General features: G+C 49.3%; 1 protein-coding gene across 1 annotated transcript in view; it reads right to left on the bottom strand.

The window, feature by feature from the left end:
- The window catches only part of SCD5 (stearoyl-CoA desaturase 5), a 66,157-nt gene extending 42,213 nt beyond the window's left edge, over positions 1 to 23,944 (bottom strand). Inside the window, exon 1 of the mRNA XM_074992018.1 lies at positions 23,716 to 23,944. Coding sequence (XP_074848119.1) covers positions 23,716 to 23,944 — 229 coding nt within the window. The remainder of the gene's footprint in view (positions 1 to 23,715) is intronic.
- Between the last annotated feature and the right edge of the window lie 915 nt (positions 23,945 to 24,859).

The following is a 24,859-nucleotide window of genomic DNA, read 5'->3' as shown; positions in this document are numbered from 1 at the left end:
AAGCTACTGCCCTGCTGACTTGTGCTGGCTGGAGGACTCTGCAGAACAGAGGCACAATGTTAATATCATGGAAGCTTCCCCACATTGTCCTACCAATAAACCTCACCCTCTGACAGGGAAGTAGCAGTTATAGGGGAATGGGCAGTTCAGTCTCCAAGCTCCAGTTAGTGACTGGTTTGCTGTCCAGACTGCTGAAAAAAAAATTGAGTGTGTGGTTGGAGATTCCTGCAATCCACATGTCTTGCCGCTAGCAGACAGACTGAGATGACTGACCTACTTCACATAGGCCACTGCACTGCCAAAGCACAGCAAATACTGACATCAGCATGATTTTGGATGGAGTTCAGACTAGCAACCAAAAGACAAGCACCCACTCACTCCCCTTACTTCCCACGTCTCACAAGAACAAGTGAGTTTGTTTCCAGGCCAAATGTGAGAATATCAGAACAAAATCAGCTTAATTCAAGGAGATCTCAGCATTCCTTGAATATCTCTAAATTAAGCTCTGGGAGACAGAAGCCACAGCTCATCAAAGCGAAAGGAGCAGCAGGAGTTTCAGACGACAGAAGAGGTGTCTACAGCAGTGCCTTCCTGCCACCTCCTTACCAGCGTGGGAAGAATTCGTCTTCAACCCCACCAATCACCAACTAAATGGAAAAGAACAGCCCAAGTGCCTAGGCATACACGCTTTCTGGGATGCTCCACAGATCAGAGCCTTTTGGTTGCACATACATAAAAACTTATATCCCTGCCCTATGGAGCCGCCATAACACATCCACGACTCATTTTTGGCTTAAGACAATGATAAAGCCAACAGTGATAGAATATTTTCGGTAGCATTGGCCCAGGTTCCCTCTCCACAATGAAAGAAAATATACCACGACCCAGGAAGGCTTCACCTGTACCCACTGCTGCGTTCCTTGCTAAAGGGATCCTTGTACCTATGGAGAATGGACATTGGCACCGAGTTCTCAGGCCAGCTCACCTGTTCCACTCAGGAGTCTCAGAAATGTGCCTGGGAGCTGGGTGTCTAACTCCCTTAGGCCCTTTGGAGAATAGGCAGTAATATCATCTCTCTTCAGGGACAATGGCGTGAGTCTTTATTCCATGAGCATTGCAAAGTGTAGCCATTTCTTAAAGCCAGGCTCTTCTGACAGATCAATTGAGATGCAGAAGACCAGAATCTGATCTCAGTTACTCCACTGTAAATCTAAATTAGTTCTACTCAAGTCCTGGCATCAGAAACTGTCCCAGATGCTGTTAGTGATCGTCCCCAGCTCCCAAAGAAAACCGGGGACAAAGGCACTACCATAATCTTCCTGATCTCAGATTTTCTAAGGTTAAACCACACTGACAACTAGAACATGCTGCAAAATGGTGAACATTTTAAGGATTTATAAGATTACAAAAAGCAAAACATGAAAATTGTCCAATTTCTCAGACACTTCCAATGTTCCCTTCTCTCAGCTCAGTAAAATAACCAGGCTTCACTACAACTGTGAATACACAAAGGACACAGACTCTTCTGTATTAGGCAGCCTCTCTTGTCCTCGATCCGTGCCCTGTGCTAAAACCCCCACCCTGACAAGTGCTTCATAAATGCCGATAGATAGATGGGTTAGAGCCTGAGGGTGCCACAAGCAGCTTTCAAGGGTAGAAGGAAAGACAGCCTCGTGGTTAAGGCATTATATGGGGACTGCCGAGACCTGCATGTAATTCCCAGCTCTGCTAAAGCCTCTGCTTGTGACCTCGGGCAAGTACTCTAGTAATTTAATGTATCTGGTGATTGACAGCATAATTCCAAGAGGACTTGCTCGAGGGATTTGTGAATGTCCTGCAAGTTGTGCGTGGGGGCAAGCGACAAGACAAGGTGGAGAGCCCTCGAGAATCATTTTCATATATGTAAGAGACATTACTGCCTATGTCCATCTTGTTATACTGTAAGCTTTCCTGGGCAGGGATTGTTTATTGGATTGCTGTTCAGTGCCTACACTGTAACTTTCTAGGGAAGAATAGAAGTTGGTCTCCTGCCATTATTAGCAGAAACAGAGCCCCTCCCTCCAGCCTGTGTATTTAAAATGTGTGTCTTCACACACACCACACCACATGAAACTTGTGTAACCCCAGAGGCACTGAGATCACTGGCAAGGTAGAGTGTAGTTTTTGCTTGACAGCCTTGGCTGACAGACAACTGGCTTTTAGCTCACGCAGTAGGGCAGGGGTGCCCAAAGTGTGGGGTGGGTGTGAAATTTCAGAAGGGGGGGTGCAGCATAAGCAGCTCGTGGGTCTCGGACTCATCCATCTCATTAAAAATGTTGAACTACGTTACTGTTTTTATGTACATGTATTCACATTTATAACCTGGTTCATAAAGTTCCTGCATTCTACAGACTTATTTTCTTACATGTGCCAAAAGGGTTTTCTTCATATGAACATAACTGAAATTCCTGTCAGTTTGGATTACATTAGGGAGTTTGTGGGGTGGGGCTCTGCTAATTGCAGGCATGAAACATAATAAATTTGCTCACATCTACATTAGAGCACAGGCTCTATCCCCTAAGGTCAAAGGTTCATTCATTCCTGCTGCCTACCCAGGTCTGTCGGCCTTACACTTGTACGTAAAAGCCCCAAAGACCAAAAACAACATGTACCAAAACCAGTCTTGGAAATCTCTCTCTCTCGTTAAGCAGCTGCTGCGAGGCACCATCTACCACACCATTTACAGAACCCAAACTCTTCACAACAAAGCACAACAGCAGTCCAGGAGGACTTTAAAGATGAACAAAATGATTTATTAGGTGATGAGATTTTGTGGGACAGACCCACTTCTTCAGATCTATAAGTTAGATCTAAAGAAGTGGGTCCGTCTCATGAAAGCTCATCACCTAATAAATCATTTTGTTTGCCTCTGAAGGGCTGAAAGACTGCTGTTGTGCTTTGTTAGAGTACAGACTAACACACAAGCGACCTCTGTGACTTTTCACAGCAAGGAAGGGAATCCTTAAAACTGACATTGGCCACGTGATAACCGGAAACAGTAGTGAGTAGATTCTGTCCTGCATCTTCTGACAGGTGCAGTCCAGAAGGCTAACAGGGGCGAGGCAGGGGTTGCTTTACACCACCTTTGTGCCACATGGATTACGCCTTTACCAAAGATGGACCTAAGCACACGTGCACACACACTCTCTCTCTCTCTCTCTCTCTCTCTCACACTCACACACATTGACTTACAGATGTCTGACTTTCCCTTTGGCTGCTCCTGAGCTGCCCTGCAGCTAAGCCTAACAGTAGAACTGCTCCTCCTCCTTTCCTACCCCAGCCTCCAGGACATCCCCTTCCACATGACTCCACCACAGATGGACCCTCCAGTGGATCACGCAGGGGCATGTAAGAGCCAGGATGTGGTGCCGGTTGTGGCTGGCCTGATCTGTCCTCACTTAGCAATCTAACTGGTGTGCTGTTTTTATTCAGGTTTTGAACGATTTTACATCTAACAATATAGCACCCAAGTCCTTCCCTCTGTGGAAGGCACCCGATCTAAGACCTGTCAGTTCACCTGTGCAATTTTATGTACATGATGTTTTCACCTCCTTCGGACACCACACCAGCAGACAGTTAAAGAACGCAGAACTAAGCTCATCGTAAGATTTACTGCCATTAAGAACTTCTGGCGCAAATGGGGCCTCCCAATTCTCCATCCTTCTGAACTGTTATCCTAATGTACAAACTCAGCGATAGCGCTCCTAAAAAATAGAAGCTGAAGCTCTTCATCCAGAGCTGAATAGATGCCAAGCAGGGCTCATGGTAAATTGCAGGAGCAATCACATGTAAGAGGATAAGAGAACAGAAGAACTCTTTTGTCTTAAGCACAAAGGCCAGCCCGCAGAGGCAGTGAAATCTGATAGAGTCAGCGCTCATTTCAATTTGCAGAGCAGTTTCAGCTCTAAGCCCATTGTCCCTTGCTCATAACACTTCCGCGCCAGCCAGAATTGTCCCAGGGGGACCCCTCCTGCAGCAAATTGTGTGGTGGCACACAGCTCGCTGCAGGATCAGGACCTCCGTCTCTGCCCAGGGGTGAATTTTAATTTTGGGGGGAAGTAGAAAATTTGGCCCAATTACATTCAGCCGGCTCTGTCTGCAGAGTGCACTGATGTGCATTGTTTGACATTGTAGGTAGGAGGCACCAGCCAGCCTATGGCTGACTTGAGTATGTGCTTAAGCCTGCCTATTGCTGGTTCAGCACAGCCCTGATCCAAAGCCAAGTGAAGACAATAGGAGCCTTCAGTGGGTTTTGGATCTGGTCCCAAAACAGCTACGTCAATATTGACTTTAACAAAATGCTTTAGTAAGTCCCATTGGCTTCAGTGGAGCAGGAGCAAGCTGATGATGAGGTACATACTACAGTGATTATAGGTTTAAATTAGGTGCACTTAATTTTTTAAATCATGTTTTCTGTGCCAATAGCCAAACGAGTGCTTAAAGAAGCGAGGACAAATTTAGTAGAACTGGCTAAAAATTTCTCTCAAACATTTTTCTACAGAACACAGGGAAAATTTTCCACAGACGTTGCATGGAAAATTTTCCAACTTACGCTCTCATCTAGATACATACCTGGTTTTTATCACCAGCATTTCACAAACATTTCTTAACTTTTCCTAACATCACCCCATGAGGCAGAGAACAGAGCGATCCAACAACAGCAGTTTTCATGAATAATTTCAAAGGAAATGAAAAGTTTGTCACCAGAAAGTATTAACTGAATTTTTCAATGTTTTATTCACATTTAAATAAAAACCAAAAGGAAGTGGGTTTAGTTTTGGTTTGAATGTTTTGTTTTTCACCCATTGCTTTCTCGCCTCTGCCTTTCTCCTTTTCTTGCTGGAAGAACTGGATGGCTGGGGACCAGGAGCAGAGAAGTACCAGGGGCCTCAAACCCTCAATTTTTTTCCCATTTCCATTTGAACACAAACCTCTTAGGTAGCATCTGTGGGTGTGATTCCCACCTGTCACAGACATACTCCCTCTAGCCTTTTTCGACCTAGTGCACTAAAAATAGTAGGATATCTCCAATAACCTGGGTAGCAGTATGTGTTAGCTGCCCTATGTATGTACCTACTGGGTCAAGATGGGTTTGCACTCAGGGCCGCCTGCTGATATCTGTGTAACCATGGCTACACTGCTATTTTTAGCATACTCGGTCAATGAGAGCTCTAAGGGAGTATATCTGTGTGAGCTGGGAATCACACCTCTAGCTCCAACTGTAGTGACTTTGCCCCAGTTATAACAGTGCACTAAGCAGGAGGCAGGGATATATTTAACAAGGGGGAGGGTGGCCTCATAGTTAAAGCACCTGGCAGGAGACTTGGACTCCAGTCCTGTTTCTGATACGGACTTGTGTGGCAGAATACAGATCTCTTCATCTCTGTCTTGTTCACTTCCCCATCTGTGAAATGGCTGTGATAATATTTGTACCACTGAAACATCACTTGCGCAGCTTCTTGAAATGCAGGCAAACTTTTTGTATTCTTTGAAAATTTCAGCTCTTTCCCAGAAATGAAGGGTTTGAGTTAGTTTGAAATGAAAAGGTTTGGTTTGTGTGTTCAAATGGAAAGGGGAAAAAATTGGGGTTTTGAGGGAGTCCCACTCAAAATGAGTGACAGGCAAAAAGTTCATGTTCTTTTGTTCTATAGTAGCTTCAGTAACAAAACTCGCACATGAAAAAGGTAATGCATGTGGCAGCTCTCTCAGAAAAACAAGATTTTCTCTCTGCCCAGGAAAAGGACCATAACTGCTGTACACAGTTCACAACTCCCAGTACCAAGAAAGAGAGTGCAAGGTTTGCCTAGTTCAGGGGATTGTCTTCTTGGTGGCAATTCCAGGATTGGTCAATAGGCGAGTCCCAGGCATGAGTCTTCATCTAAAACTATAAATATTAGCACAGTCATAGAATCCCAGAATCCTAGAGCTGGAAGAGACCTCAGAAGGTCATCAAGTTCAGTTCCCTGCCCAAATCAGGACCAACCCCAAATAAATCATCCTAGCCAGGACTTCATCAAACCAGGGCTTAAACACTGCTAGGGATGGAGACTCCACCACCTCTGTAAGTAAAGTGCTTCACTACCCTCCCAGTGAAATAATTTTTCCTAATATCCAGCCTACACCTCTCAGTCTGTAACTTCAGATCATTGCTCCTTGTTCTGCCATCTGTCACTACTGAGAACAGCCTCTCTCCATTCTCTTTAGAACTCCCCTTCAGGAAGCTGAAGGCTGATATCAAATTACCCCTCACTCTTCCACAAACTAAACAAGCCCAAATCACTCAGCCTTTCCTCATAGGTCATGTACTCCAGCCCCCTAATCATTTTCATTGCCCCCTGCTGGACTCTCAAATGTGTCCACATCCTTTCTATACTGGGAGGGACCTTAAAATGGACACAATACTCCAGGTGTGGCCTCACTAGTACCGAGTAGAGGGGAATAACTTCTCTAGCTCTGCTGCAAATGCTTCTCCTAATGCACCCCCATATGCCATTAGCCTTCTTGGCTACAAAGGCACACTGTTGACTCATGTCCAGCTTCTCAGCCACTGTAATGCCCAGGTCCTTTTCTGCTGCACTGCTGCTTAGCCAGCTGGTCCCCAGACTGTAACAATGCTTGGGATTATTCCATCCCCAAGTGCAGGACTCCACACTTCTCCTTGTTGAACATCAGACTGCAGTAGATTGGCCAGAACAACAAAGCTGACCCACAAGCAATGTTGAAATCATCTCCTTACTTTTGGAGATTACAGCATGTAAAATGAGAATACAATGTTATTGCTGCTTCTCGCAGTAATGGACAATATCTTCACCATGGTGTTATGCCTGATGTGAACTTATAAGTAGCCATTATAAAGGACAGTAGGTCAGCAGATTACCTCAGATGTCACAAGGGCGGGCCCTATAGAAAAACCAAAGAGAGAGAGATCCAAACAAAGAGGCAAACTGAAAGAGACCAGAATGGCTGCGTCTGTTATTATTTGTGCAGTACGATCAGGGCTCCAGCATGCCAGGTATTGATAGTACTCATTGTAAGAGGCCCCAGAGATCTTAACACCTTACAGTTGGAGGTGGTTGGGTGGTGAGGGAAGAAGCAGAGATGCAGAAAGGCAAAAATGGCATGGCCCATGCCATATAGCATATTAGCGGCTGAGTCAGGATTGGACCCCCTCAGCTCTTAACTGTAAATCTAGACCCTGTGGTAGGGCTATGACACGAGCTCTCTTTGCGCACACAGCTTGTTGGCAGTCCTGAGTACCAGTAAAACAGTGTTTGGAGGATATGCCTCTATGTCCCTCTTCCCTGCAGCAGGTCTCCATGTAGGGTGCACCTCCTCCCTCCCCACGCTAACTTCCTTTCCCTGGAAGCAGCTCCTTTCATTGGCAAGGGTCATCTCTTCAGCCTCAGAATGGTCAATTTGCCCCATGACAACTTTGCAAGCGGGGTCGGGTTGAGGGTGAGATACACGTCACATTCCCAAATGATTCCCCAATTAACTCAGTACACAGAAGACTCCCACTCTGCTCCCCTTTCCAGAAAGGAAGTAGATGGCTGCCTTGTTGTTTTCTCTTAACTGTAAAAACCATTATGACTTTATAGCAGGAGGGGCTCCGACTCTTTTTCCAGTAACGACTCACCTGAGCACTCAGACCTCACAGATTCAGCGGCCTAATTCCCTAGAGTGAAAATCTGGGTGAGGTAATATCTTCTACTGGACCAGCTTCCTTGCTGAGGAGACCAGGGCTATGTCTACACTATGAAATGAATTCGAATTTAAGGCTGTTAGCTCGAGTGTACCAAGTGACTGTCTTCCCTGTAAATACCATTCACTCGATTTAGGGAGCACTAATATTGATATCAGAATATTGTGGGAACCAGGTGGGTGTCGTGTCAAGTTTGAATTTAACAGTTCGAATGAAGGCTAGTGTGGAAGCACCATGTCTTTGAATCAAATCCTTTAGCCTCCAGAGGCTGACTGGCTCTGCTGCACCTGGCTTCAGGCTGCCCGCCACTCGTGGGAGCTGGGAAACTGACTAGTGGAGAACATGGCTCCTTGCTGCACCTGGTTCCTGGCTCCCGCAAGACAAGTGCAGGAGTGCTGGTCAGTTTCCTGGCTTCCCCAAGCTGTGAGGACCCAGGAACCAGCGAGTGTGGCAGCACTACCTCAACTTTGTGGGAAGTGAGGATACTCAAAATCCAAATTTATAAAACCCATTATAAAACCAAAATTTAACAACATCAAAATGTATCTGGTAGTGTGGACGCAGCCCAAGGTTTGCAGCCACACAGAGCTCTCCTTCTTGCACGTGGCTGGAGATTTGTCTCTCTTACTCACCAACAGGAGCGGGTCCAGTATAAGATATTACCTCTCCCACCTCGCCTATCTAATATCCTGAAGCTGACTTTTGCACGAAGGGGCAGAGAGGCAAGTTTCTGCTGTGTAACCAGGATAGCACTAGGGGCTGTGACAGAGTCTCAAGAGCCAAATCTGGAAGCAAAGACCACCGACTAGGCAGTTAGCCAGTCACCACAGTTCCTTTGGTGTCTGAGCTCCATCTAATTCTGTTCTGGTCCATTTGCAAGCAACATCTGCAAGGTCGGCTGAATGAGGATGGATGGAAAGTGCCTCTTGTTCTAAGATTCCTTTTGTGATTAAGGTGGAGGTTCACTTGGAAAACAAAAATAGTACCTTGGTTTCCTGACCCCAGCACGACAAATGCTCCTTGCTTTCAGATCTGTCCTGGTGCTGTAACACGCTCGCTCGCTGATATCTGCTGTGATGCATTTCTTTGGCTTTCAGGAGCTACATTAACTCTTTGCATGCTGGGCAACATGTCTCAGATGGTTGGGATGGAACCGAGGCCAGGACCCGCCTCGCTATTGATGCGCCAGCATTCCAGTGGAGCAGGGCATTATAGAGGTAGCACATATGGTAAATAAATAAATAAAGTCTACTGATTGCAACAATTCGTTCACCTTTAATTATAAATAACAATGTCAAGTGCAATTGTAATTGCAGGGAAGGAAGCTCCAGCACCAGTGATGGGGACACATGCTGAATCCTGTTGATTGATGGAGAAGTTTTGACTCTCACTGCTTTGGATATAAGTGACAATAGACTGCTGTGCTTTCCCTTCCTTCACTGGAGCATCTGCAAAGTCCAGAACAGCAAGAGAGCTCCAGCCTGAAACCACTCTGCCTCCCCCGGGCAGAGAACCAAATATTGCTCCATCTCCCATATCTGCCTGAGAGCCTGTCAAATGCTGATAGAGCCAGGAACAGATTCCCCAACCCCTCTGGCTGAGTCCCCTCCAGTTTCACAGGTGGAGGTTCAAGATACAGCAGATGAGCTCTGGTCCATGCACTCTGCCTCATAGCTGGTCAAAGCCATTGGAGACAACTTGGGTCCATTATCGATGGGGATTGTTCATGGCTCTTTCCATGAGGGCAACCACCCTAACGCAAAAACAAAGGGTAAGCCCTTCCTTCAGGAACCACCTCTTAATGGTTTCCGCCTGTTTCCACCCTCTCTCAGTCTTTGCCTCTTCCTGGGAGGTTACTGGGAGCCGGTGGAGAACCATTCCCACAGGACCTGCTCTACGGGGTGACGCCTCTTGCTCCGGTGTTCGCGCCTGCCATGGTGGGGAAACAGACTGAGGTCCAAGGCTGATATTATTAGATTTCCCAGCTGCCTTTGGGGCTGGCACTGCTGAGCCTCTCTTTGAGAGCACCTGCTTAACAGGTGCAGGGGCTTAAACTCTGCTCTAGGAGCCAAGGTCACTGGCATTCTTATCCCACCGAGGATGCCGCTTCCCTCTCTGGTCTGAGACAACTCACTTGACCTTTTTGCTCCAGTTTCCCCATCTGTAAGATGGTGTATAATAACATCCACTTACCTGCTTCGCAGTTGAGTTGAAGCTTAATTAGCGAGTGTCTGAGAAACTTAGATTAGGGCCCTAAGATCGATACTCCTACTGGCTGAGGGCACATTTAATGCACCTCAGGTTTCAATGGGTAGCAGCTAAATTAAAACTGAGGGGATTCAAATGACACTCACCATTTGGGAGCAGCAACTGTATTTTAAGATGATTGGTCTCCTTTTTAACCTTGGGAGTAGTGCTTTGTTTGCAGGGGTCTAGCACAGAACCCCTGCCACAGAGCTCCCCCCGCCTGAGGACGCCAAGTCACACATCAGGAAGAGGGGCCAGCGCGGGGAAAGAGTCTAAACATGGCTCATGGTAAAGCACCTGCCACTGAGTGGCTCAATTAGATAGGCAGGCAACAGCTTCTGGAGCACCTACATGTGTGGGAAGCAAGAGAGAAACATCACCATTTCTTCTCTTGCTGTGATTTCCAATCAGCTCCCTTCATTCACATCCTTCCTTTCTTGGATCATTGACCTTTCCTGCAGGAGCACAGCAAAGAAGGGCCCTGTACTGGCTGCAGCATCTGCAGTCAGGGGGGCTGTGGAGAGGGAACGAGGTGGCAGGACACAGAACTGCCAGGCATGCCCCTACCTATTGCAGTGCTGCTTCCTGTTTTTTAGTGTAAATAAAGCCACCATTGTTGAATCACAAGCATGAGTTTCAATCCCACCTCACTGGCAGCTCCCTGCACTGGTTTTTAACTCTGGTCTCCTCCCCTGGAACTTGGGCAGGGAGAAGTAGAAAGAGCAAGTATGCGCACCCTGGGGTGGGGCAGGGTGATGGGGTGGGTAGAATGTTACTGTCCAGCTGAAGCTGCTGTCCCTGCTTTCTCATGAGTGGGGCAGTCTTTGAGAGAGAAGTGTTTGGGCTCCAGGGGAAAGACCTGAAAGCCTCAGAACTGCCCCAGCCAGCTCAGCGGGCACTGAGGTCACTTGCCGTACTCCCCTTCCCAGAACTGCTGTGGAAAAATGGCAGCGATGGGGAGCGTTATACTGCGTATCAACGTCCTCTCTGCAGGAACATGTCTGAGGTCAGAACTTGCAAGATTACTGGGAAAGGAGCTAATCTTAAAAAGTATCAGAGGGGCAGCCGAGTTAGTCCGTATCTTCAAAAACAACAAGAAGTCCTGTGGCACCTTAGCGACTAACAGATATTTTGGAGCATAAGCATTCGTGGGCAAAGACCCACTTCATCAGATGCATCTTCGTCTCCTGCGTCTGATGAAGCGGGTCTTTGCCCATGAACGCTTATGCTCCAAAATATCTGTTAATCTACAAGGTGCCACAGGACTTCTTGTTGTTTTTAATCTTAAAAAGGAAGCTTCCAAAGAAAAAACAAACCATTATGTCCCCTTTGATGCCACTTTATGCTGGATGAAAGCCTGAAAGGGTTGGCTGGGTTCTTTTGAAGTTATTTTTGCTTCTCTGTTACAGTAGAAACTTGGAGTTTTCCTGCCCTGCTTTTATTGCAAGAATCAGGATCACTAAAGAGCCAGGCAGACTGTGACCTCAGAGGGACCTTGTGAGTGAAAACTGATGATGGGCACAATCTCAACCCCAAAGTCTATGGAAAGATTTGTGTCACCTTCAGGAGGCTTTGGATTAGATATTAACTGAGAGGGGAACTGATGTCATTTATACTGTTCAACCCCCTTCCGATGGCTGGCTGAGCTACATTTGGCACAGGTTCAGAGGTCGCAGGCAAGGATGGATATAGGATTGTCTCTCTTTTTTCCTTAATGTGAAGGAAGGTACCAGCTAGATTCTGGAGAGATGAGCAGTCCGGCATAAGACAGGTTGAGGGTCACCAAAAAAAAAGGCCTCTGGTAACAAACCGTTCCATCCCTCACTATGGGTTGTGATTTGCCCAAGCTTTAACTGTAGAGATAAAGCCAATATGGAGACCAACAAACAGGCCCACCAAGGGAGGTGGGGCAAAGGGGGCTCTGGGCCTCTTTGAAATGCCACTTCAGTGCTGCTCCAGCTGCACACTGCTGTGAGGGACTGCATGCCTGGGGCCAGCACCACTAACTGCCCTAGGCCCCGCCCCTTCTACACTTGGCCCCGCCCTATCCAGACAGAGCCTGGCCCCATTCCCACCTTGTGGTGGCTATCAGTGCCACTGTCTATAAACTACAAATGTGGTGTTTGGTCTTGTGTCTGTTAACAAAGGAGCTTGGCTGTGGATTACAGGGTTAACAGCCTTCTAGCCATTTGTATTAGACAAAGAATTGTTGTGCAGTCTGTTGAATTAAACAAGGTTGAGGAAAACCTAAATAGTCCCTGAATTCAGCCCTGGCAAATGGACACCATCGAGTTGCGCCCCTGAGCTTTCAGTTTGTGTCTTTGCTGAGCTCCAGGAGAGGTTAGGCCGTGGCAGTCTTTAGCTGTCAAGAAGAGGGAGTCTAATATGTCACTAATGAAACTAGCCTTGTTATATGCTTATAAATGCAGATCCTCAACCCAGAGGAACCCCTCATACCTGGCTGCAGCATTGCAGAGGATTTCACCCCACACACACACACCCCTTGGTGGCCCAGCCCAGCCCACACATTCTCCCATCTCCCACCATGGGTTTCCCATGGGTCAGCTTTCTGGCCAGGTCACATGACAGTTCCCTCTTATTTCAGGGTACCTAAAGGCCCCACAAAATGTTCACAAACAATATCCAGACTTACACCTCTTCTGTCCTGCTCAGACTCAACAGAAATCCTCTGCTTTCTGGCCCCTTCAGACCTTTTCTTGAACAGCTCCATCCCTGGCAGGATTCCCCCCACTGCTTCTCATCACCACTGACTCCAAGAGTTTAGCTCTGAGATGAGCCTTCTCTCACAGCCCCCAGGAACCTACCCTGCTCCCTGGTGTGACTCAGCTTGACTCCCCTTATTCTTCTCTCCCCAGCTCTCCTCCTTCTGCTGCCTGCTCCCTGTTTCAGAGCTGCTCCAACTCTGCAGCTGGGCTCAGTCTTTCTAATTAAGCCCCATTAAATCCAGCAGGGCTCACTAATGAACCCTTATGTTGCCAGCTCATCCATAAGGCTGAGGGATACCTGCTAAATCAGAGGCAAGGCTGAGCCTACCTTAGCTCTGAGGGCCAGTCTGCCGACCCAGGACAATGCTACACGATCATGATGCAGTAACCCACATACTGAGGGGTGTGATTCACTGTCCCATGTACTGGCACCTACACCACTTACAGAGAGAGAAAGAATGAGTTTCCTCTACAGTGTTGCTGAGCGCCAGCTGGCTTCTAGCACAAACTGTAGAGGTTCCTCCACAAAACTTCAAAGGTCCCAGGTTTGAGGCCACCTTTGGGCAGTTACAGCTGGCTTTTACTCAACATACGCCACTGTGGTGGAGTCAGCAATCCTTCTGGGCCCTGACTGACAGCAAAGCTGCAGTGAACGAAGGGCTGGTCTACACTTAAGTTATGTGAGCGTAGCTATGTCGGTCAGGGGAGCAGAAAATCCACACTTCCAAGACACAAGCCTGAGCCAATATCACCCTGGCGTTGACAGTCCTACCTCATCCAAAACATTTTTCCATCAACCTAGCTACCCTCCTGCGGGCACAGCCATTTGTGGCGTGACCACAACTGTGTTGCAAGACATGGCCTTCATGTCCCCCATGCATGATCAAGGCTTTGCTACCCAATCAGAACACGGCATGCCAGCGTGCATCGACAGACCCCCCCCAGAGAGCTAAGGGCTCAGCCACATATGAGGAAGCAGGGCCAGCTAAGGGCTTAGTCACATATGCAGAAGCAAGACCCCTGCCTCAGCAAACATTAAAAGCTCCTAAAAAGGAAAAACTAATTCCTAAAAAGGGCAAAAGGGCACAACGCACTGACATTGGCCCAGGGGTTGCTTCCGTGTCCAAACCTCGATAAAAAGCTAAATCCCCCCTCCTAAATCGGAGATGTGTGTACCTTGAGAAGCCCGTCAGTTGGCCCAAGTCGCTTGTACCTCCCGCCAAAATGCCGGACTCTTTTGGCTAGTTGTTGGTGTGGGCTCTGCTCACCATCTGCGGTTTGCTAACCGCCCTGTACGTACAGGCTTTCCCCTGTCCGTCACCTGGCATCACATTGGGGTAGACGGTTAGAGTGCGCTAGGTATTCCCCCTTAATTCCCTCCCATAACATTGATTAAGCCTTTGTTAATAAAGCTTTTTTACGCTCGCTGCTTGTTTTGTCTCCGTCCGCCACTCGTCCAGCGAACCCCTTTTACTCCTGGGACACCTCCCCCTCCCCAATGCCCCCCAAATTAACTACAGCGATGGAGGAACCTCTCCTGTTACCATACTGAGCATCTACATGGAAGGCCTGAGCTGTACAGCTGTAGAGTTTTTCACGTAGATGTAGCTAAGACAGGAAGGGTTCATCAAACCAAACCTACCACCAATCTCTGGAGGGAGCGGAAAAATCCTTCACGTGCTATCAGAAGAAAGCATTTATCACTAGGCCTCTGCCCTTGTGTGTGCCTGACACCCAAAAACCTGTGTAATTGTCATCGGAATCACTTTGCAGCCATAGAACCATGGCAAGTTCCTCTTCGCAGTACCAGGGTGAGGGAAAGTTTTAGCCAAGTGCCTGTTAAATGGCCCTTCCATGCTGACAGGAAGGATGGACTTGCGATCAAGGTGCTCTGTTGGGACTCAAGGAATCTGGCCTCCGCTCTGAGTTCTGGCACAGGTCTTCCATGCGGTTGGACAAGCCAGCTCTCTCTAGTCCTCAGATGCACCTCTGTAACCTTGAGCTAGTTCCCCTCTAACCCCCATTGTCCGAATTGTCCATCTAGACTGTAAGTGCTGGGACACTGTGTAACTCTGTGTATGTTCAGCAGCTAGTGTTACAGACCTATACTGTACATGTAGCGGAGAAAACACCCATAAATGGCACTTGAGAATACACAGGATAATTCCTGGGTTTTGTCAGACCAATGCCCCTGCTTGTTGTGCACTGCAATTGTTTTGCATCTGTGTCTCTTTATGTGGGGCCCTTAATACCAACTACTATTGGGCCCTTATCTTGGTTATGGGCTCCAGGCACTACTGAAACACAAATACAGGTTGAACCTCTCCAGTCCAGCCCCGTCTCATCCGGCAACATCCATAATCTGCATGAGTTCAGTTAGCTGAACAACCACTTTTCACGGGTGTGGACAAGTGTCCCGTGGTCCCATAAAGTTTGTTTACAACCACCAGTCCTGGCTCTCAGTGTTCTGTGCTGTTACTTAGCTGTAAATTAAACGTCTTCTAAGATCCCCATAAGCAGTGGAAGTGTTGGTAATGTGCTTGAAAATATTGATCTCCCGTGGTCCAGCAAATTCTCTCATTTTACACCAATTATGATCCCACCACCTCCCTAGGCAACCCATTCCAGGGCTTCACCACCCTCCTAGGGAAAGAGTTTTTCCTTATATTCAACCTAGGTGTCTCCCATTGCAACTTGAGACCATGGCTCCTTGTTCTGGCGTCCGGCACCACCAAGAACAGTCTAGCCCCATCTTCTTTAGACCCACCCCACACCAGGCAGCTCAGAGACACAGTGGTTATTTCTTGCCAACAGGAGCGTAAAGAGGTGGCTGGGAGAGAGGTGTTATACGGCTGGCAGGCAGTGTGGCATTTGCTGCACACACCAGGCAGAATCCCAGCTGCATGCACCACACTGCGGTCTGGCTGCAAGGGTGGGGGTGGTTTACAGCAGTGCAGAGACACAGGTGTTTACAACACACGATCCCACTGCTCACCCGGGGAGTCACTTCTGTTCTCAGGAGCTGGTGATGGGAATGGTTTCTCCCTGTCTTCTGCTCCTGCTGGGATAGGGATGCTCTCCTGCCACCCTAATCTGCTTTACTGTGGCTTTTGTTTTCCTAGTCTCAGCTGCACGGATTCACTTCACTGGGAGAGCTGGGAACAAACCCTTGTGCATCAAAATGAGAGGTCTCCTCTGCCGCTCCCCTGCCATTACCGAGGGAAGTTCTCATAAGATGGTACCACGAGGCCAGAGCTGTCTCCCTCTGTACGGCCATTATCAGGTAGGCAAAACAGCCCCATGAAGCTGCTGTTCAGAGGCCACGTGAAAGGTGAAATTCGTTCCCCATTTACAAGCTAAGTCTGAGCCCACCAGTTTCACTCCCATGGCCTCTCACTGGCAGGATCCCCTCTGGGCACCAGTGTTCCCGCTCATCTTTTCCGTCTGCATGCAGCTTCTTTCCATCCAAGTGCAGAATACATTTTTAGGTGCACTAAGGCATGTGCAAATGTGTGTCGCCAGGAAACACAAAACCAGTCGAGCTGCGGGCACAGCGCTAACCAGCTCAGCAGCATTTCGATCTCTCCTGAGCGGCTGCACAAGTGTCCGGCTTCCAGGAAACCCTGCTGGGCGCTCCGATAGTACACATGTTAACAACCACCAGTCTGCTTCTGTGGAGCGTCTCTTGGCTTGCAGAAAGCAGAGGAGGCCGGAGGGCACTGAGTGACAGACAGCAGCCAGCCCCACCACACAGGGAGGATGAGTTCCTTTCTCCCTGTCTCCTGTGGAGATGGAGACCCAGACTGGCTGGCTGCATGTCCATGCACTTTGGCCACAGCTTCCCTCCCCAACACACTTTTCTGCATTTCTCTGATGGAGGCTGTGGCTCACGAGACACACAGTGCAGCTCCCACCCTGTCCCTCCCTGGCTAGGCACGCTGAATGCCTCTGGAGTAGCCCTTCTGCAGCCTCTCTTCTGCCCTGGGGAGCTGTGGCTTGCAAGGCACCAGAAAGCTCTCCAGAGCTGGTCAAAGCCGGGCCAGTGGGGAGTATGGATGATCCCGGGTAAACAACTGACTCTGGCTTGTCCTTGGCCTAATTTTTCCATTGTCTCTTGTGTGCAGCTGGATGCGTTTCAGTAAGTTACCCATGGAAACGAATCCCACTGAGTGTTCATGTTGGCTGTTGCTGTTGTTTTCTAGGTAGCGCGGTAGCCCTGTTTCAGCTCTGCTCAGTGAGAGGTGGTGACTCATTGATTAACAAGTTAATTGGGAGCAGTGGGAAGCCAATGTGGGGGTAGGGGGGGGAATCCCAGGCTGTGTGGGGAGAGAAGTGGCAACCTCAGACCCCGTAGGCAGACACCGGCTGCATTTGGATGTTGCGGGGGAAAGGAACACAGAAAACCAATAAAAGAATTGTGTGGAAAACTCGCTGCTACTGAAACAGCCTGAGGAACGTCCCCCACACTGGTGCCGGCCCCTGGGGAGTCACAGCTCTGTGTACCCCCTGCTGCCCTTGCTCTTTAGGGTGTTACAAAGGATGGCTTCCCAGGGGAAACACGACACAGGAGGACCGCCACAAGCAGTACTTCTCTGAGATGCACAGATTCCACTCACCTTCCTTACCCACCGCCAGAGCAGATTTCTCGATCCAGGCTTTATGTGGCCCCGGCACCAAAGTAGCCAACCACTTTTCAGTCAACCTGCTTATCCTCGTTCCCCTTTTGTCAGGCAGAAGAGCTGCTTTATGCCATGTTACCGATGAGGACCTAAGGCCTGGAGAGACCCAGGGCCAGATTTTCAAAGTGGCTCTGTGTCCAACACAAAAAAAAATCTGGCCCCTTTTCTTGGTGCCTCACTGAGAGCTGAGCTGGTCAAAACTCCAGGCTGAGACAACTTGGCTCCAGTCAAGTGTGATGTCTGGGGCAGAGGAAAGAATTGAGCCCAGCTCTCCTGACAACCAGGAGAATCAGATCCCTGTTCCACTGAGGGCTACTCCATGGATTGTGAGCTCCCCACTCTTCCAGAGGGAAGATGCCCTTGGAAAGAGACCACGTGGGTGGTGACTGTCATCTCTTAATCAAGCAAAAGGTTTCATGTAGATTGGACCTGACTTGCAAAACCCATATGCAAATCCTTTCCCAGACTTGTGGAGGTGGCAGTTCGGTTCTGGCGTCCCTCGAGCTGCAATCAACTACAGCCCAGCATGGACAGGTTGGCCTTGGCCACTGGGTGTGTGCGGCCATGTTCTGACATCCTTTCACCACGTGTCTGGAATGTGTCTGACCCACATGACCCAGGATCTCTGTTGCAAGGAGTGTGTATTTTAAGAGAGCTCATCCTTCCACCTGCTCCACTCACTCCTGCAGCACCATAAATGCTGGACATACTTTGTTTAACCACACATGGCAGCCCAATGCCCAAAGAGAACGTTATCTCTTCCTTGCTTTTTTAAAAACCCAAAGCCAAGAAGCCCCCCTCTAGTTCACTCAGTTAATCAATGCCCCTCCACGTCCCTGTGACTGTCACTACTGTGTTCCCCCTCCTGCATTCTAGAGCCCCTTGCTGTGCCTTGTCTCTCTTTGGGTCAGGTCTGCTTGCCTGTAAAAAACCATACAGGCAGACAGCACCTAGCACCGCCAGGGCCCAAGCCTGCGTGGGGCCTCTGGGCCTTACTCTAACACAAATGTTAACTTGCTCATGAGTCGTTATTCACAATAACACAGCAAAGATTCCTTCAGCAGACGAGGGGAAAATGCTAGAGGGACACATTTTTTTTTTCCCCCTCACATGCTTCTGTCAGCTCTTGGCTCCAATATTTTGTTCTCCCCACAGCTACAGATTCTTTGTTAATATAAATGGGGATTGGGTTTGCTCTCTACCCACAACTCTACCTGCACACAGCACATGTTCGGGATCTTCATTTTAACAATCTTGTCACTACGAAGCACCAGCCCTTCATAAGCTTCCCCTGCGTTAGGGCCAAAAACCACACACCGTACAGCCTGGTACAGCAGAACGTAGAGGCTGTGATGTCATCCTCCCATTCATCGAGATGTTAATTATCCCATAGACAACCCAAACAATTAGCAATGCTATCCTTCACCAATGGCTGGCTAAGGGACTTGTCTGGCACCCATTACCACACGACCTGAGCATCTCACAGTCTTCAGCTGTTTACTCTCACAAAACCCCAGTGAGGCAGGACAGTGCTATTATTGCACAGACGGGGGAGAGAGGCTAAGTGACTTGCCCACCTTTACACAGGGAGCCTGTGGCAGAGCAGGGACTTTAATCCAGGCTGGCCCATATTTGACATTTCTGCTATTTCTAACATTAAAAGGGAAAAAAACAGGTAAGAAGAGCTTCTCAGCCCTTCTTTACCCACCACAGAGGAACAAGTGGAGCATGCAGTCTCTGTCTGTCCAAAATCAGTTGTGCGGCACCTTTACCACTGGTCCAAACAAACCCAAGCTGCCAGCTAGCTCTGTAGGACAGGGACTCTCTGTTTGCTCTGACACATCACGGTGAGACCTGGAATCCATGACTAGGGCTCCCGGGTGCTCTCACAATATGTATAAATACTAAATTCTCCCTTAGCTCAACTGCCCGCCCCTACAAACTTGAGCCCTTCTACAAAGGAGCCTTTCATTCAGCTGTCAGGAGTGCTGAGTTTTCAGTCCCCTTGACCAGCCCAGAGGAGATGAAGCAGGCACTCACAGGGGCAGTGGTAAATCACTCACATAAAGCAGACCCTCAAACATGAAAGGAAGTCTTGGCTGCAGCCAGCAACATGCTTGGCTATGCTTCTCTTTTAGCATCCTTGCAGTGGAGGGGGTGGGAGGGACAAGATGAAAGAAGTTCTCTTTCCTAGAGCAGATCTTTGCTTTCTCCTGCTCGTCATGGCCAGGCAGGGACAAGAGAAGCCATCCAATCTCACTGAGCACAGCTGAGCCTCTTGCCTTTATTTTCTCATTGCTGGGCTCTTTTACCAGCCTTGTTTGGTTTTCAAATTTCCCCTAGTTCAGCTATGTGCAGCATCCCCAGAAAGGTCCAGTAGGGGTAGATTTCCAACCCCTCCCGAAATAGAAAATGTAGCAGCAAAAGGGAGAAAAAAACCAACCTGTTTTCATTGGGATTTTAATAGACATCAGCCATTTCACTCTCCCTATTTTCCATTTCAAAAAAGGCAGGAAAAAGAAAAAAATATCAAAGGAAGCAATAGGTGTAATTGAAGAAATTGTCTGCATTCTGTTTCTACAGCAACAGAAATACCAGGAATCATGCTGGCAGTGCTGTCAAAAGAGCCATCACTGTGGTCCAGAACAAAAGATCTGGAGACTTATGAACAATGAGAGCAGATGGTTCTCCCTTTTGAACTTTCAACCACTGTGCAAAACCTGACTCTTAAATACCTGCACCACCAAAAAGCTGATGGAACAATCGCCCAAATGACTCAGCCTGTCCCCGTCATTTCCACTGGGGGACACAGGGTGACAGCAGGGAGTGCTTATTTGGCTAATCAGTAGGCAGATAATGCATCCTCTGGCTATTTCAGGAAAGGGTTTGATCTATTTCTGAGGTAGGCCAGACCTACATCCAACAGCTCTAGTGGGGGCCTTTGATTTAGATTTGACATGCAGGCCAGACTCAAAACACAACCGCCTCTGGAGAGAACAGGGCCAGCCATGAAAATGCCATTTAGAGCCTTAGGAAACGTTGCAGAGGGAAGAATCAACTGGCTAAACACGTTGGGAAGTATTAAAAGGAGGAGGGGAAGGCTTCTCCGAATTTGCAAGGGATACAGAGCCAGTCTTTGAAAGACGCTAGAATGGAGAACTGCGTATTCTAGAAATCTTAGGGTGCCCCAGTGCCTCTGCTAGACGCACTCAGTCATGGGCTGGCATACAGGCTCCTCTCGTTAACACTGGGGGAGGGGAGGGGTCTTTCATTTAAAAGACACAAGCCGAACAAAGGCCTCTTTGTTGCATCTCCTTTGAACCTCTGCTGTGCTGATGGAGCTCTCTCCACCCTGGCTCTGCCTCAGCAGGCATGTTTGGGAAGAGGCAGAGGGGGGTTACACTGACAGAACGCCCAGGCCAGGTTCAGGTGTCCCAGGCCTGAGAATATGGCTTTCCCCTCCCATCTTCCTTTAATACTTCCCAACGTGTCTTACAACAAAGAGACTTTAAAACCAGATTATAAGCAGATTTGGGAACTGGAGTTCATATTCAAATTCAACACATTAACACTTGGTATGAACAAAGACAGCAATTACCTCACGCATCACAAGGACTGCATCCCTCCCTTTGATGTTCATAATGCTCTCAGGCAAGACACTTAACATCCCCCACCCCTCACCCCCCTCGTTCAGTTCATGCATTTGCTTTGTCAGTTCTGATTGCGATTTTTTTGGACCTCAGTGCTCCATAACTGGATCTGGACTGGAAATTCTATAGATCTGGAGAAGTGGGGCTGTCCCAGGAAAGCTCATCACCTCATAACTCGTTTGGTTAGTCTTTAAAGTGCTACATGACTGCTGTTTTGTTAGAACGTGGACTAACATGGCTACTTCTCTGTTACTACAGGCCAGGCTCAGTACAGGTGAACTCTGCCCTGCCCCAGTGTGCTTGTCTCTCTGTTAAAACGGGTGGTTGGGGACGGGGAGGCCACTGAAAGGGATAAGCCATGCAGACCTGGCTCGGTGTCCACACTGCAATGGGACCCTGCTGCAGAAGGCTCAGGCTCACAGCAGGGCTTGGGTTGCGGGGCTGGTTCATTGTGGTGTACATGTTCAGACTCCGCCTGGGCTCTGGAACCTGCAAGGGGTCCACTACCATCTCCACATTTCCACCACAATTAAATTACAACCCCTGTTAGCCTGAGCCTGCTGCCACGGGCCAGCCACGGGCAAGTAATTCCATGGGAGCATTCCTCCAGAGCCCTCAGATAGCTTGCGTGAGGCTCGCCTGGGCCGGGGGAGGGAGGGCTGAGAAGGTGGTTGCTCACCTTGCTGCTCCAGGATGTGCCCTTTGGTGCCCTGATAGCCTTTTTCTGTCTCTAGCCACCCAGATCCCAGCAAACACTCATCCCTCCTTTACCTGCATACTGGCAGCTGCCAGCACCTACTCCTCAGAAAGAGGGGCTGCCCCAGTTGAAATCAATGTACAGCTGGTCTTCAAAGCCAGCATGGAATCCAGGAAGGAGATGGAGCATGTTCTGATGAACACGGTCTGGATCTAGAGCCACCTGTGTCCTCCTACACACACGCTCTTGGGCTTTCAAGTAGCAAACTCATTGCTCTTAAGGCAGACAATGGAAGGGAAATGGCAGCCAGGAAACCTGCGTTCCACTCCCTAGTTTACCACTCACTACCAGTGTCAGAACTTCCTGTTGCCTCAGTTTCCCCTTCCGTAGTGCTGGGCTAACAAACCCTCCTGTGCAGAGGGCACAGCAATGCACTGATGAGAGGTGGGCTGGAAGTGCAAGAAGTCCTTGTCATCATTTGTCCATAAGGAACACAATGCATAAATACCACATTGTTGTGAATACAAGAAGGGGGCAGGGGGAGGGAGGAGAAGTTTGGGAAGCCGAAGAGCCAGGAGTTAGGCACTATCCCTGCTTCCCTTGTGTCATGCAAACCAGCACATCCCCAAACCAAACAGGGAGAGGAGTGAGTGGAGGGGCCCTTGAATGCCTCTCCGCCTCCCAGCATTCACTAACTCTGCACGGGTTTGCTTATGGGCCGTGTCCTGGCAGATACAAAACCCTTTCAACACCCAGCAGGCTCCATGGCACTTGTGGGAAGCATAAAACAAGTCTTGTGGGCGCTGCAGAGGACTGCGTGCTGGGCCGTAGCACCAGGCACCTTGGAACTGTGCTTTAGCTCCTACTGGGCTTTCTATAGCTCCCCGCCAAGTTCCCCCCAGAGAGGGGGCCACGGGAAATGGACTGTTCCCTGGGCCGCAGCTCAGGCTGGTGGAAAGGGGCCAAGCGACGTTGCTCTGGCTGATGTGCCCATGCAGTCAGGCTGGCTGTAAATCCCGACGCCCAGGAATGAGGAGGATTCAGCAGGAGTTGTGTGCACCTCAGCATTTCCCAGGCTGCAGCCCCAAGTCCCACAAGCCTCTGGTGCACACCACAGTGACCCAGCTGGACCTGGGGGGGAAAGGGTGGGGAGCCCTGTTCAGAGCATCTCTGGCAGGTTTTTTTACGCCGGGGCAGACGTGCCAGAGGTACCAGCGGGATTCATCCGTTAATGACTTGTGAAATGCGAGCAGGCAAATAGCATCTCCACAGACCAGCCCTAAAAGCGGGGCAGAGGCCGGCCCCAGGGCTAGTGGGGCGGTGAGGAAGCAGAGCCCGTGGGAAGAAAAAGTAACCAGGACCAAATATAGAGCAAGAATTAGAGTGGGAAGCTGCTGAGTTGGATCCTGCTAGATACTGAGTGCCCTCAATTCTCATTGACCTGAGTGCGAGTGGAGGGTGCTCAGCCCCTCAACTCAGACTCCATCTCCCCCTCAACCTCCCCTCCCTTCCCCTGCTGTGCCATTGAGATTATTGTGAGCTTCTGGTTCAGAAATGAGCCAAAATCGCCAGGGCCTGGGAGGTGGGCAGGGACTAGCCAAGGCAATCTCCTATGGGAAGGTGCTTCAAAACAGCCACCAGAGGTCCCTGAATGGGGGCCGGAGTGTCTAATCTGACTGATTCTGTTGCCCCCACCCCCCGGTGCAGGAACAATTCTGATCCTGTCGCTTGTGGGAAAAGTACTCGGTGGCTCAAATCCCACAGCGGAGGAGCACAATGGAGAACTTGAGCTAAGAGGACTGTGAAATCTCCGGCTCCTACGGACAACCTCCCCCTTTCCCGTTTTAAAATGGCCATAAACTCAGGCCAGGGCCAACTTTCAGCAAAGAGCCACAAACCCGCCCACCCCCCCACCGAACAGAGATGTCTGCAAAGGGGGGAGACCAAAGCAGAGCCTGCTTGTCAGGGGACTCACCCCAGAGCAAAGTGAGCAGCTGGGCCTTGGGGATGAGGCAGAGGGAGTACACGGCTCCGAGGTGAAGCAGTGTCATTAGAACGACATTCCTCCAGACGATCTGCTGGCTGTTTCTGGCCTGTCCCTCGCTGCTGGTGGCGTTTGAGCCTAACGGGCTTTCTTCTCTCCCATCGCAGAAGGGGCTCCTTGTCTCGCCAGCCCCTGCAGGCTGGGCTCCCTGGCTCGCCATCACTAAGGAAGCCAGGTCTGAATGTGCGTAAGCTTATGCGGTACCCCACGGCCCAGGGTCTGAGAGCGGCTCCCTGTCAGACAACGCAGGTGAGTGCTAGCTTGCTTAGCTGATGAGCGATTGCTTGTACTGGGCGATGACTGTTCTTCCTTTTAGGTTTGCGTATTTCCCCCCCTGCTTCTTCTTTCCTCTCCAGACCAGTTTTCAATAAACCCTAGAAAGGCAAATCCCGGACTACAGCATCTGTTGCTAGCATCTCGCCCATGATGCTACTGCTGTGCGAGGGCTGAACTCCGCACAGCAACAGAGGGAAGAAAAAAAAAGGGGGGGGGGAGTAGGAGGGGGAGGAGGGGAGAGAAAGAGCAAAAGAGAGTGAAAGAGGGACCTGCATAGCTACAGCCAATCAGAATTACATGTGGGGCTCTGCAAGGGAGCGAGCGTGTTGCTCTGTCCACTGTTGCCACATATTGGCCAGACAGCCTCTTCCCACACACACGCAGACAGAATGCAAACACGGGGAGGGAGGGATCCGAGCAGCAGCAGAGGTAAGAGGCAATTCGTCCTCCCCAAAGGCAGCCAGGGTTTTGTGAGATGGCCGAGCCCTTTTAAGAGCTCCTCGTTAGCTGGGGGCAAACCCCTCCATGCACCAAATCAGGCACTCCTCATTCATTACAGCTGGGCCTGCTTCAAAGCTATTGATGTGAAAGGACATCTAATTTAATAGCAATTGAAAATCCCAGTGCTCAACAGGTTTGAGGGCCCAAATGGGCTCCCACCCAAAAAACCGGCCCCTTAACAATAATCCCAGCACTTGGTGCCATGTGGAAAGGGCAGTTCTTCAGTGGCTTGAACTGTAGAGTGATCTGTTTGCAACCCACTGTGAACAAACAATAAGCAGGCTGTTAACGATGTTAT

The sequence above is a fragment of the Carettochelys insculpta genome, chromosome 4 (assembly GCF_033958435.1).
Source record: "Carettochelys insculpta isolate YL-2023 chromosome 4, ASM3395843v1, whole genome shotgun sequence".
Classification (NCBI taxonomy): Eukaryota; Metazoa; Chordata; order Testudines; family Carettochelyidae; genus Carettochelys; species Carettochelys insculpta.
This window is presented reverse-complemented; position numbering and strand designations above follow the sequence as displayed.